The following is a 14,567-nucleotide window of genomic DNA, read 5'->3' as shown; positions in this document are numbered from 1 at the left end:
ATTTTTAATGTTTTGAATCTGACTGGAACTTTAAGCAGAGACTTAAGTTTATAGATGTTTTTTTTTTTATTTAGTAAATTGTGTTATAACATGTGTTATACATTCATTCCACACAGACTGATATATTTCAAGTGTTTATTTCTTTTAATTTTGAAGATTATAACTGACAACTAATAAAAACCCCAAATTCACTATCTCAGAAAATTTGAATATTACTTAAGACCAATACAAAGAAAGGATCTTGGCCAACTGAAAAGTATGAACATGAAAAGTATGAGCATGTACAGCACTCAATACTTAGTGGGGGCTCCTTTTGCCTGAATTACTGCAGGAATGCGTGTGGCATGGAGTCGATCAGTCTGTGGCACTGCTCAGGTGTTATGAGAGACCAAGTTGCTCTGATAGTAGCCTTCAGATCTTCTGCTTTGTCGGATCTGGCATATTACATCTTCCTCTTCACAATGCCCCATAGATTTTCTACGGGCACAGCAGCAGTCCAGTCCTTTTTGTCTTTAGGTGTGACGCTTCTGACGCTGTCTTTTCTTCAAGAGTGGCTTGACACAAGGAATGCGACAGCTGAAACCCATGTCTTGCATGGTAATTGTAGTGACTCCAGCCGTAGTCCACTCTTTATGAATCTCCCCCACATTGTTGAATGGGTTTCATTTCACAATTCTCTCCAGGGTGCGGTTATCCCTATTGCTGGTACACTTTTTTTCTACCACATTTTTTCCTTCCCTTCACCTCTCTATTAAGGTGCTCGGACACAGAGCTCTGTGAACAGCCAGTCTCTTTTGCAATGTCCTGCTGTCCTTGTGCAAGGTATCAATGGTCGTCTTTTGGACAACTGTCAAATCAGCAGTCTTCCCCATGATTGTATAGCTTACAGAACTAGACTGAGACACCAATTAGAGGCCTTTGCAGGTGTTTTGAGTTAATTAGCTGATTAGAGTGTGGAAAAATCCTTTCTATGTATTGGTCTTAAGTAATATTTTAATTTTCTGAGACACTGAATTTGGGGTTTTCATTAGTTGTCAGTTATAATCATCAAAATTAAAATAAATAAACACTCGACATATATCAGTCTGTCTGGAATTAATGTATACATTATACAAGTTGCACTTCTTGAATGGAATTACTAAAACAAATCAACTTTGTGAAGATATTCAAATTATTTGACCAGCACCTGTACTAGCACATGAGAGTGAAAAGCTTTTCTGCTTCTCTTTTTATTAGATGTTGAAACGATAGATGGTTTACCATCTATAAATTCATCAGAATGTTAATTAATAAAAACCTTTCAATACAACAAACTGGATCTTCTACTGCTACTTTACATTGACAGTAGCTTGACACTGACAGCGTAGCTTTTTCTTTATGAAACTATTTGCAATTAATTTGATTGGTAGGTAAGACATTTGACACTGTTTATTAGACTTATCTGGAGGCATGTGTTGGACTCAAGCCCAAAACACATACCAAGGCAAAGCAGATTTAACTTAAGGTGTTTCCAAGGATTACTGTTGGCTTGTGATGATGGATCATTGAAACCTGGGCTTTTATTTTATTTATTTTTTTAATACCAGAATTTATATATACTGTACATGTGCCTTCCTATGTTAAACTACCGGAACACCACATTCTGACAACTCCCAGAAAGAGTTAAACATGGCGTGCTATTAGCTAACATTTGAATTCTATCACCTGTGTACAGCGTGTGGCACCAATGCTCCACTCCCCTGTGTGTCTGTACAAAAAGGGCCGATGTCACCTCTGTCTTTACCTGCTAGTAATGTGAGCACTCACCCACAATTGGCCCCACATCCACTCCGTGCTTGAGCAGCTCATCCCTCAGGCCCTGGTCAGTCAGCACAGTCACATCCACCTCATCTGGCTGAATTCGGTCTGTCTTCCTGGTGGCTTTCTGTTGAAACAGGACAGGACAAATCATCAGCTGAGTGATGAAAGTCAGCTCACAGACTAACTGATTGTTGTCCTGAAACTTGTAATCATTAAAATAATGACAACAGAAGTGTCAGACCACACACAGTTGTGTTTATGACTGTGGCCTGTGACTGCATGTTAACCTGCAGATACCCTTCTGTGAGATTGTGCATTTAAACTGACTGTCTTTTCCAAAGACTGAATGTAAATGTTCAGCTATAGAAGCCTATCCACCATTTTCATAAATCACACACATAACGCTGGTCTCAGCTACATTCAACCAGCAATTAGTGATAGAAACATTGGAAAAGTACACCTATAGTTACTCAAGACAATTCTACAATTGAACATGGCCAAAGTGAAAAAGTTGCACTCAAGCTCACAGACACGATTTGGAAGAGTGCGTTTCTTCAGATGTGTGCTTGAGAGAAAGAGTGGCAAATAAGCAGCTGACACCGCAGGCATTTGATGTGCAGATTGTAAGCAACACACTAGACCGTTGCAGTGCATCTCTCAAGCACACACAGGAAATTACAGTGTGTCTAAAGCCAGTGGCCTCTGAAATGAAGCTGTGTCCCCTCCTTTGCTCACTGCCAGAGATGTCCTGTCCCTTAGTAAAGTAGAAGTATGCATCTACAATTTATTTTACTAAGCCCTGATGTGAATGAACAATCTGCTGCCATGTCTCTCCAAATAACACTGTGCTGGAGTAAATCTTAACATCTAAAAGTGTGCAGTGATGCTAGTAACATGTTTGCTCAAGTGTTATCAAAAAAACACACAGGTACAAGGATTGAATACATTTACATTTTTACATTTAGCAGACGCCCTTTATCAAAAGCGAATTACAAGTGAGGTACAAGTAAAAGAGAAAACATCAAAGAAAAGTCGTATCAGAAAAGTGTTTACATTTTATGAGCTGCAAGTACAATAAAGAGCAGAAAGGAAGTTTTTTTTTTTTTCTGTTTTCAGCAGTATTTGAAATATTTGGAATGAGCATGCAGAATTGCTGATAATTTGCTGAGCGTGCAGAATTTGGTAGCGCGTTCCACCATCGTGGGATCATTGCATACATTATTCTGTACTGAGTATTTTTAAATCTGCTCTATATGCATAGGAGTGTGTACAGCCCACTTGGTCATACATTTCAGTTGGGGTCAAGGTCAACACCTCAAAAAGCACTAGGATCTGTTTGAGAGCCAAATAGATCCTGGTTTAACGTAAAGGAACAGGAAGGTTTAACATAAAGTGAATGTCATCAGGTGAGCAGGAGCTGCTGAGCTCAACACTTGATTTCACAATAAAAGTTAATCCAGTCTTTATGCTGCAGGATTTTACTGGGAGAAAGCTGCTGCACAAAAACATTTTTTGTAAAACACAATAATAATTGAAAGCCAAACTGACATGCATGGCAGCATGATCTGTCTGACATGCATGGCATGCATGGGAACAGCCAGGGCCAACCTGTCCCGTGGCATCAGAGAGGCTAAGAGACTGAACTCCAGGAGGATAGCCCATCAATTCAGCAACAGCAGAGACACTCTGAGCCTGTGGCAGGGGATACAGACCATTACGAACTACAGACCCCCACCGCTGATCTGTGACAGCAACATCTCTCTGCTGAACGTGTTGAACGCCTTCTTCACTCGCTTCAAAAAACCAAAACAGCTCCGCTGCACAGAAGACTCCACCTCCTCCCGGTGACCAGATGTTGACGCTGACCCCAGACAGTGTGAGGAGATCCTTCAGCAGGATCAATGCACGCAAAGCTCCGGGTCCTGACAACATTTCTGGGCGTGTATTGAGAGACTGTGCAGCAGAACTCACCAGCGTCTTCACAGACATTTTCAACATCTCTCTTTGTCAGGCTGTTGTACCCACATGCTTCAAAGCTACCGTCATCATTCCAGTCCAGAAGAAGCCGTCTCCATCCTGCATCAAAGACTACCGTCCAGTTGCACTTACTCCTATTATCATGAAGTCCTTTGAACGGCTAGTCATGCAACATATCAAGTCTGCCCTCACCGCCTCCCTTCTAGTTTGCATATCAGTCCAACCACTCGACCGAGGATGCCGTGGTAACTGCTGTCCACTCAGCACTCACACATCTAGACAAAAATGACTCATACGTCAGAATGCCATTCGTAGACTTCAGTTCAGCATTCAACACTATCATCCCTCAACAGCTCATTCACAAACTGGTCCAGCTGGGGCTCAACACTTCGCTGTGCAACTGGCTGTTGGACTTTCTAACTGGAAGACCTCAGGCAGTACTGGTCGGCAGTAACACATCCAGCACCATCCCACTGAACACTGGGGTCCCACAAGGATGTATTCTGGGCCCCTTTCTCTTCACTCTGCTGACCCATGACTGCTCGCCATCTCACAACTCCAACCTCTTTATTAAGTTTGCGGATGACACGACTATGGTGGTCTCAGTAGCAACAAAGATGAGACAAACTACAGGAGCGAGGTGAGATGCCTTGGCAGGTGGGGCAGTGACAACAATCTCTCTCTGAATGTGGTGAAGACGAAGGAGATTGCTGTTGACTTCAGGAGAGTGCACATTCAGCATGCTCCTCTAACCATCAACGGTGCTAATGTGGAGAGGGTGAGCAGCACCAAGTTCCTGGGTGTGCACATCACAGAGGACCTCCCCTGGACCGACAACACTGCAGCAATGTTAATCAGTTAATCAGATATCGGATGCAGTATCAGGGGATGTTTTCTTAAAGTGTTCGATACACAAGGGTAGTATCGGAAGAGATAACCTGATGCTGGTATCAATATTGAGACATCCCTCTTAAGTCGTATTAAAATAACTAAGAATTTAGAAACTATTTAAATAAGAACATGTATGGGTATAGGTCCCACTTACAGCTTACTTGAAGTGCTAATAAAATACAATACTGAGAATCAATTTGTATTCCTACTTTGAGTTGCACCTGCATGCCCAACCACATTTTTACATTCACGTCCTCTAACTTTCTGATGAATATGCAGATCATTTAGCTGGTTGGTCCTTGGTTTAGGTATCAAAATTTGGTATAAATGCAGTGCCATAGAGGTATCAAAATTCGATATCCAGCCTTACAGATGGCCTCTCTCCTTCTGCCTTCTGCTGTCTAAGGGGCCGTAGCAGGAGAAAAAGCGAGGCTCCAGAGCGGGTGTCCAGACGAGATTGAGGAGATACCGGGCATCTACGTTTACCCCGAGTAGGGCCGGACCGGAACAGGTAGAGCAGTGCCTACGGCAGGTTGTCGGGACATGGTGCAGTCGTAGTCACATCACCTCTCTACGATCTACACTATAGCCGAGCTTTTCCAACTCGACAGTCCCAGACAAGGGGCAGAAGTAATGAAATGAGGTTTATTGGATTAACAGAAAATGCGCAACATGCATAAAAACGAAATTAGACAAGTGTATAAATTTGGGCACCCTAACAGAAAAATCACATCAATATTTAGTGGAGCCTCCTTTAGCAGAAATAACAGCCTCTAGATGCTTCCTATAAGCATGTAATAAGTGTCTGTATTCTGCATGAATGTATTTCGAAACATTCCTCCTTACAAAACATCTCCAGTTCAGTTAGGTTTGATAGTTGCCGAACATGGACAGCGTGCTTCAAATCACCCCATGTTGTTCAACGACATTCAGGTCTGGGGACTGGGATGGCCCTTCCAGAACATTGTACTTGTTCCTCTGCATAAATGCCCGATTAGATTTTGAGCAGTGTTTTGGGTCATTGTCTTGTTGTGCAACTTTGTCATTATTCTCAAGAATCTGCTGATATTGAGTGGAATCCATGCGACCCTCAACTTTAACCAGATTCCCAGTACCGGCACTCGGCCTACAGCTCCACAGCATGATGGAACCTCCCCCAAATTTTACTGTGGGTAGGAAGTGTGTTTTTGGAACGCTGTGTTCTTTTGCCACCATGCATAACGCCCCCCGTTATCCCCTCCTTTTTAAAACAAGCTGTAGTGAAACCCATTCTTAAAAAGCCAAACCTGGATCCTTCGGACCCTATAAACTACAGGCCCATATCTAAACTGCCTTTCATGTCCTAAAGTTTTAAAAAAGTGGTAGCCCAACAACTATCCACTTATCTGTATCATCATCAAATCTTGGACAAGTTTCAATCAGGTTTCCGCAAAGTGCACTCAACAGAGACAGCCCTTCTTAAAGTGTCAAGTGACATTTTGATGCTGACAGACTGCTAGTACACAGTGTGGGTTTTACTGGATCTAACCTCAGTGTTTTATACAGTTGACCATAGAATTTTGCTAAATTGTCTCCAAAATGTTATTGGTTTGTCTGGGTCTGTACTTCAGTGGTTTTCATCATATCTTACTGATAGAAACCAGATCATGTCTGACACTATGCCTTGTTCTTTCAGGGAGTCTGAGTTTCACTTGTTGTCTAGCTTGTTGGAATGTCTGTCTTGTATTAAGAATTGTTTGGGCAGTAACTACCTTCAACTAAATCCAAAAAACATAGAAAATTTGATCATTGCCCCAGATAAGAAAATTCCACAGATCAGGCAACATCTTGTGTGCTGCCACTCATATGTAGAGAATGGGTTGCGTGTTTTGTCTTATCTGGCTTACCGTAGTTGACTGTGAACCCGGAAGTTCAAAAGATTAGTTCAGCAGTGAGCAGACAATTTTTCTTTCTAACTTTTCCATCAGTCCCTAAAGAACATATGTCTGTAAGTACCGAGTATGTTAAAGTTAACACTCGTATCATATGTATGTCTTAAGATGGTTTAGTTTGTAATTTATTTGTTAGTTCGATAAAACGTCACGATGCTAATTGCGTAGCATGTCTATGGACTTTTCCATGTATGTTAGCATCGGGCTAATTTCGTTAACGTTACCCGCTTAGTGCACTTCTGTTATACGTTCTGATTTGTAATCAGCTTAATTCATATCTTTTAATGACTTTACATGTATGTAAAAATGAAACTATTTGTAACACGTATTTATTTTGTATTGCAGTTTCACAGTGCTTTCTTCAGTAAAGTTCAGAACTCAAAAACTACCTGCTGAGTGTTTACTGAAGGGACCTGTTAGCTATCTGTCAAGCTAGACGCAACTCTCCACACTAGTGAGGACAGAATAGTGAAAAGACATATGTCTACGGGCAGCCTAAGAAGAGTTAACACAGAAAAACAACATTCTTAGACAAGTATAGCAGCATCCAGTAACTATTTGCCAATATGGATGACACGGAAGAAATGCTGGAAACACGATCACAGTGCTCAAGCACCTCACGTTCCAGTCAACGTACCTCAGCTAGTTTAATAGCAGCGCAGGCACGTGCTAAAGCAGAATCTGCACGAACACAAGCATCATTTGCTCAAAAAGAAGCTGACTTAATTAAAACCCAAGCTTATATAGAAGAAGAAAAACAAAAGGCTACAGCAGAAGCTACCAGGAAGACAGCAGAACTTAATGCCAACTTACACGCACTGCGGCTAGAAAGAGCAGCAGCAGCAGCTATCGCAGAAGCTGAAGTACTGGAAGCAGCTGCTAAATACGACTTCGAAGACGTGGATTATCAAAACATAAAAAAGGACGATGCTAGGGACGCAACCACTGGCTCATTGGCAGACGTTCACCAAGCTACTAAGTTAGCACATCCCTTAATATACCCTTCGCATCAGATTCAGATGGACAATGGTGAAAGCACAATGTACGACGTGAGGAAGGATAACACACAGTCAAAGGAGATCAGAGAATATAACTCTGGTGAGTTACCAGGGTTGCATGCATCCAACCACAACGTTCCTAACTCTCCTAATATTCCACAAGAACAAAGCTTATCCAGGAACACCGACCTGCCTCAATATCACAGAAGTCCATCTACTTGTGAGTACAAACCACTACCATACAATGCAGACTTTCACCCCAGACAGTCACCTCCACAACCAACACCCAGAACTAATGAGACCAATTAATCTGCTACAATCGACTTAGCCAAGTATTTAATACGTCGAGAGTTGGTAAGTTCTGGACTACTAACATTTGATGATAAGCCAGAGAATTACTGGGCCTGGAAGACATCTTTTCTCAGTTCCACTGAAGATTTGAATTTGACACCAAGGGAAGAGCTTGATCTTCTCTGTAAATGGCTGGGACCCAAATCTTCTGAGCAAGCAAAGAGGATAAGGGCGGTGTGTATTCACAACGCATCATCAGGGGTCAGCATGGTGTGGCAAAGACTACAAGAATGCTATGGGTCACCAGAAGCAATAGAAAATGCCCTTCTAAATAAGGTAGATGAATTTCCAAAGATCACAACCAGAGAAAATCACAGACTTGGGGACTTAGGAGACATCTTAATGGAACTCGATGCAACTCGTACAGATGGATTCTTACCTGGTCTTAATTACCTGGACACATCTCGGGGCATTAATCCTATAGTTCAGAAACTCCCACATCACCTACATGGGAGATGGATCTCTTTTGCAGCACGCTACAAAGATGAACACCATTCTGCTTACCCACCATTCTCTGTTTTTGTGAAATTTGTGTGTAACCAAGCTAAGACTCTCAATGATCCAAGCTTCACACCATTACTCACTGGTGGTATGAATCCACCCAGAATGGAAAAACCCTATAAGTCTAATTTTAGAGCTTCAGTGTCTGTCAGAAAAACAGAAGTCTCAACGAGTTCTGATGCAAACTACAACAACTCAGACAAAAGTGTGATGGATCCTGACAAACAATGTCCACTGCACAACAAACCACATCCCTTAAGGAAATGTCGTGGCTTCAGAAGCAAATCGTTAGATGAGAGGAAAACCTTTCTCAAAGAAAAGAACATCTGCTATAAATGCTGTTCCTCTACTAACCACATGGCCAAAAATTGCAATGAGAATGTACAGTGCAGAGAGTGCAACAGCCGTCAGCATCTAACAGCTTTACATCCAGGGCCAGCACCATGGAAATCAGAGATCTCCGCAGCCCTAGAGATTCAGGGCGGGGAGCATGCAGAAAACCTCTCTCCAGCAGTGATATCAAAATGCACTGATGTTTGCGGAAGTGTAAAAAGTTCAAGATCCTGTGCCAAGATCTGTCTGGTCAAAATATACCCATCTGGGCAGAAAGAAAAGTCTGTCAAAACCTATGTGGTTTTTGATGAGCAGAGTAATAAGTCCCTGGCAAAGACTGAATTCTTTGAGCTTTTCGGCATCAAGACAGATGCAGCTGTGTATACGTTGAAAACCTGTTCAGGAGTTGTGAAGACCGCAGGGAGGCGAGCTAACAATTTTATTGTGGAGTCATTAGATGGCAAAGTCAGTATTCCTCTACCCACATTGATTGAGTGCGATATGTTACCAGATGATAGGTCAGAAATCCCAACACCCGAAGTTGCTGGACACTATGCTCATCTCAAACAGGTAGCAGACAAGATACCAGCTATTGATGAAAATGCAGCTATCCTTATCTTGCTCGGCAGAGACATATTAAGAGTCCACAAAGTCAGAGAACACTGTAACGGGCCGCACAACGCCCCATATGCCCAGCGCCTTGATCTTGGCTGGGTAATAATAGGAGAAGTCTGTCTAGGAGGAGCTCATGTGCCAGCTAATGTCAACGTGTACAAGACCTGTGTGTTGAACAATGGCCGTACATCTCTCTTTGAACCCTGTAATAACGGTCTACACGTTAAAGAAGAGGTAAATACACCAGCATTGTACACTCGTACTCTTAACATTACCGACATTATTAAATCTGATGAAACTGATAGCCTTGGCGAGGAATTGTTCAGGAGAACACCGCATGATGATATACCTACCATCTCTGTGGACGAGAAAGTCTTTCTGGATATTCTGGACAAGGAGATGTTTGTGAATGAGGCAAACAGCTGGACAGCCCCTTTACCCTTCAGGTCACCAAGACACCGACTCCCAAACAATCGAGACCAAGCAGTGAAGCGTTTCACAACACTGTGCCGTATGCTCAACAAAAGACCAGAAATGAACCAACATTTCTTCGCATTCATGAAGAAAATCTTTGATTTAGGTCATGCAGAACCAGCTCCACCACTCAACAAGGAAAAAGAGTGTTGGTATTTACCAATCTTTGGTGTTTATCATCCTCGCAAACCAGGTCAGATACGTGTAGTATTTGACTCAAGTGCTACCCATGAGGGCATCTCCCTGAACAGTGTTCTACTGAGTGGCCCAGATTTGAACAATACGCTTCTTGGGGTCCTCATTCGTTTTCGCAAGGAACCAGTCGCTGTAACAGCAGACATACAACAGATGTTCTATTGTTTCACTGTTCGTGAGGATCACCGGGACTTTTTGCGTTTCTTATGGTTTGAAGATAATGATCCTGAAAAACCCATCAGAGAGTACCGCATGACAGTTCATGTGTTCGGCAACAGCCCTTCTCCTGCCATTGCTATATACGGCCTAAAAGGAGCTGCTCTGGAAAGACAAGATGAATATAGTAAGGAGGCAAAACAGTTTGTCCTAAGAAACTTTTATGTTGATGATGGATTAACCTCATTCTCCAGTGATGCTGAAGCCATTCGTGTTCTGAACGAAACAAGACAGATGTTAGCAGACTCAAACATTTGTCTCCACAAAATAGCTTCCAACAGTCCCGAGGTAATGAAGGCATTCCCCTCACAGGAATGGGCTAAGGAGCTAAAAGACCTTGACCTAGGTGCAGACCCTTTACCTCTGCAGCGGAGTTTAGGGCTCAACTGGAATTTGCAAAAGGACAGCTTCACCTTCCTTGTCTCCCGAGAAGAAAAGCCATTCACAAGAAGGGGCGTTCTTTCAACTGTCAACAGCTTATATGATCCTTTGGGATTTGCAGCACCTATCACTATGCAAGGCAAGGCTCTAATCAGAGAACTGTGTTCTGAAAACTGTGATTGGGATGCACCATTACCAGCTGACAAAGAAACACAGTGGAGAGCATGGCAAACCTCATTAGTAGACCTCGAGAAGCTCCAGATTCCAAGGCAGTACATTCACACGTCTCTGCATACTACACTACGGAGAGAGCTGTGTGTCTTTGCAGATGCTTCTACACTAGCAGTATCTGCTGTGGCCTACCTCAGGGCTTTTGATGAGGAGGGACAAGTTCATGTAGGATTCTGCATGGGGAAGTCCAAATTAGCTCCACGTCAGCCTCATACTGTCCCACGTCTAGAGCTATGCGCTGCCGTGCTTGCAGTTGAGTTGGCTGACACACTGCTGGAAGAACTTGATATTGAAATCCATGAAGTAAAATACTACACTGACAGCAAAGTTGTTTTAGGTTACATAAACAACACTAGTCGAAGGTTCTATGTGTATGTTGCCAACAGAGTAGCACGCATCAGGAAGTCAACTAATCCAACACAGTGGTACTTTGTTAACACACAACACAACCCTGCAGATCATGGTACACGACCGGTGCCAGTCTCTCTTCTTTGCAGTACCAGCTGGTTGACTGGGCCAGACTTTTTAAAGAAAGTCAGTGAAGATGCACCACCTCAGCCAGACTCATTTGAGCTTGTTGAACCAGCCTCAGATGTTGAGCTACGTCCACTGATTACAACATTCACTACAAAAGTTGGGACCACACAGCTTGGATCACACAGGTTTAAACGCTTCTCCAGATGGAGGCTTCTTATCCACGGAGTAGCCAAACTCATCCAGAAAATCAGATCCTCATTGAAAGCTCCCGAAAAAGATATGAAAAAATTAGACGAGTTAAAACAGGCAAAAAACATAATCATTCGGAGTGTGCAGGAGGAGGAGTTTAAGGAAGAACTTAAAAGTCTATCCAAAGGAGAGCTTGTACCTGAGCACAGTCCTCTTAGGAGCCTCAGCGTCATCCTAGATTCAGAGGGTTTGATAAGGATAGGTGGAAGATTGTCTTCTGCAGAAATCCCTTGGGAACAAAGACATCCTATAGTCATTCCAAAAAATTACCATGTAGCCCTTTTACTGGTTCAGTTCTACCATGAACAGGTCGCTCATCAAGGTAGACATATCACAGAAGGAGCAATTAGGTCTGCAGGGCTGTGGATTCTTGGAGGAAAAAGACTAGTGTCAAGTGTCATACACAAGTGCGTGACTTGCCGGAGACTAAGAGGAAAGATGGAGCAACAGAGAATGTCTGACATGCCCGCTGATCGTCTTACCCAAGCCCCTCCTTTCACACATGTAGGATTAGATGTGTTTGGACCATGGAATATCTGTGTTCGTCGTACAAGGAGTGGTGCGTCGGAGAACAAACGCTGGGCTGTTATGTTCACTTGTTTGGTCACAAGAGCAGTGCATATTGAAGTGATAGAGTCCCTTTCAACGTCAAGCTTCATTAATGCTCTGAGAAGGTTTGTGGCAATTAGAGGACCAGTAAAGCTTTTCCAGTCAGATCGTGGAACAAACTTTGTTGGTGCCTGCAAGGAGTTACAGTTTGCTGCAGAAGATCCAGAACTTCAGTCTTACTTCAAGGACGAAGGATGTACTTGGAAGTTTAATCCTCCCCACTCGTCTCATATGGGGGGAGTATGGGAAAGAATGATAGGAGTTGCTCGACGCATCTTAGATGCTATGCTACTTAAGGTGCACACACCCAGCCTATCACATGAAGTTCTTACTACGCTTATGGCAGAAGTCTCTGCTATAATGAATGGTCGCCCATTAGTTCCAATTTCAACAGATCCAGAGCAACCAGATTTGCTAACTCCTGGTTCAATTTTCACGCAGAAAACTGAGCTGGTATCTGCACCTCCTGGAGTATTTGAACCCAACGAGCTCCATAGAAAACAATGGAAGCAAGTACAATGCCTTGCTAATTCATTTTGGAAACGATGGCGTCAGGAATACCTTGCTACACTTCAGCCAAGGAGGAAATGGCAGGCAGTCGGACCTAACCTGGAAATAGGGGATGTTGTACTTCTGAAAGACAGCCAGGCTAAAAGAAATGAATGGCCCGTTGGACTAATTGTGAATACTTTTCCTGGACAAGACAATAGAGTCCGGAAGGTGGAAGTAAGGGTGGTCAAGGGAGGTACACCAAGGGTGTACATAAGACCCATCTCAGAATGTGTGTTATTGGTTAAAGGTACATAGTGGTATAAAATTATACCAGACGGGGAGTGTGCTGCCACTCATATGTAGAGAATGGGTTGCGTGTTTTGTCTTATCTGGCTTACCGTAGTTGACTGTGAACCCGGAAGTTCAAAAGATTAGTTCAGCAGTGAGCAGACAATTTTTCTTTCTAACTTTTCCATCAGTCCCTAAAGAACATATGTCTGTAAGTACCGAGTATGTTAAAGTTAACACTCATATCATATGTATGTCTTAAGATGGTTTAGTTTGTAATTTATTTGTTAGTTCGATAAAACGTCACGATGCTAATTGCGTAGCATGTCTATGGACTTTTCCATGTATATTAGCATCGGGCTAATTTCGTTAACGTTACCCGCTTAGTGCACTTCTGTTATACGTTCTGATTTGTAATCAGCTTAATTCATATCTTTTAATGACTTTACATGTATGTAAAAATGAAACTATTTGTAACACGTATTTATTTTGTATTGCAGTTTCACAGTGCTTTCTTCAGTAAAGTTCAAAACTCAAAAACTACCTGCTGAGTGTTTACTGAAGGGACCTGTTAGCTATCTGTCAAGCTAGACGCAACTCTCCACACTAGTGAGGACAGAATATCTTGGTTCTTTGGGCTCCTCTGTTCAGTCAAGCCTCAGGAATCTCAGTGTTGTATTTGATCAATCCATCCCCTTAGATCAACAATCAGGACCGATAGTCAAAAACTGTTTCTATCACTTACTGAATATTTCTAAAATGAGGAAAATTTTTTAACTGGAACCAGTAGAAGATCCCACATAACACCGGTCTTATATTCTCTTCACTGGTTACCAATCAAATTTAGAATTGTTTTTAAAATTTTGTCGTCACTTATAGAACCCCTTATTAGAACGCTCCTGAGTACATTTCTGACCTGTTGACCCATTATGGCTCCTCGAGAGCATTGAGGTCATCAAGTCAAAATCTGCTCGTTGGCCCTAAAACCCATTTTAAAACTTTAGGGGGTTGGGGGATCTTTCTTGTGGAACGCACTGCCCCTGTCTCTGCGTGTGGCTGATTCTGCTGATTCTTTTAAAAAACAACTGAAGACGCTCTTCTTCAGACAAGCTTTTAGCTGACTCGGCTCTCATGGTTGCATCCATGTTGTAGTTATGTTTTATTTTTTTGTTTTATTTAAGTTTTATTGTCTCTAATATTTTCTCTTTTTACATTTTGTAAAGCACTTTGTGATTTTATCTGTGAAAGGTGCTATATAAATAAATTTTACTTACTTGATTTCCAAAATGAATTTCACTTTCAGACTCGTCACAGGACATTTTTCCACTTTACCTCAGTCCATTTTAAATAAGCTCAAGCTCAGAGAAAGTCGCAGTAGTTCTGAATCTTGTTTAAATATGGTTGCATGGTAAAGTTTTAATCTGCCAGCCAGTATGTGTAGAATGCAAGCATGAACATATGGTAACATATTAACATTGAAATCCATATTACTGCCTGCTGTACTTGACTGCCAGAAGTTGGAGGTGGCGCAGCACCTTCACACAAATACAAAACTACT

General features: G+C 42.3%; 2 protein-coding genes across 8 annotated transcripts in view; one reads left to right on the top strand and one right to left on the bottom strand.

Moving 5' to 3' along the window:
* The window catches only part of tmpoa (thymopoietin a), a 39,015-nt gene that overhangs the window by 15,910 nt on the left and 8,538 nt on the right, over nucleotides 1-14,567 (bottom strand). For all 7 annotated transcript variants that reach the window (XM_067474413.1, XM_067474415.1, XM_067474410.1 and 4 more), the window contains exon 2: nucleotides 1,807-1,924. In XM_067474413.1, the coding sequence (XP_067330514.1) occupies nucleotides 1,807-1,924 (118 nt within the window). The remainder of the gene's footprint in view (nucleotides 1-1,806; nucleotides 1,925-14,567) is intronic.
* Nucleotides 7,068-13,634, top strand: LOC137098802 (uncharacterized). The gene is made up of 2 exons (XM_067475419.1): nucleotides 7,068-13,220; nucleotides 13,510-13,634. Exon 1 carries the CDS (start codon nucleotides 8,156-8,158, stop codon nucleotides 13,034-13,036), a length of 4,881 nt encoding a protein of 1,626 aa, XP_067331520.1. The 5' UTR covers nucleotides 7,068-8,155; the 3' UTR covers nucleotides 13,037-13,220; nucleotides 13,510-13,634.

Source organism: Channa argus, chromosome 14, assembly GCF_033026475.1.
Source record: "Channa argus isolate prfri chromosome 14, Channa argus male v1.0, whole genome shotgun sequence".
NCBI lineage: Eukaryota > Metazoa > Chordata > Actinopteri > Anabantiformes > Channidae > Channa > Channa argus.
Note: the sequence above shows the minus strand (reverse complement) of the source record. Positions and strands in the feature narration are given on the sequence as shown.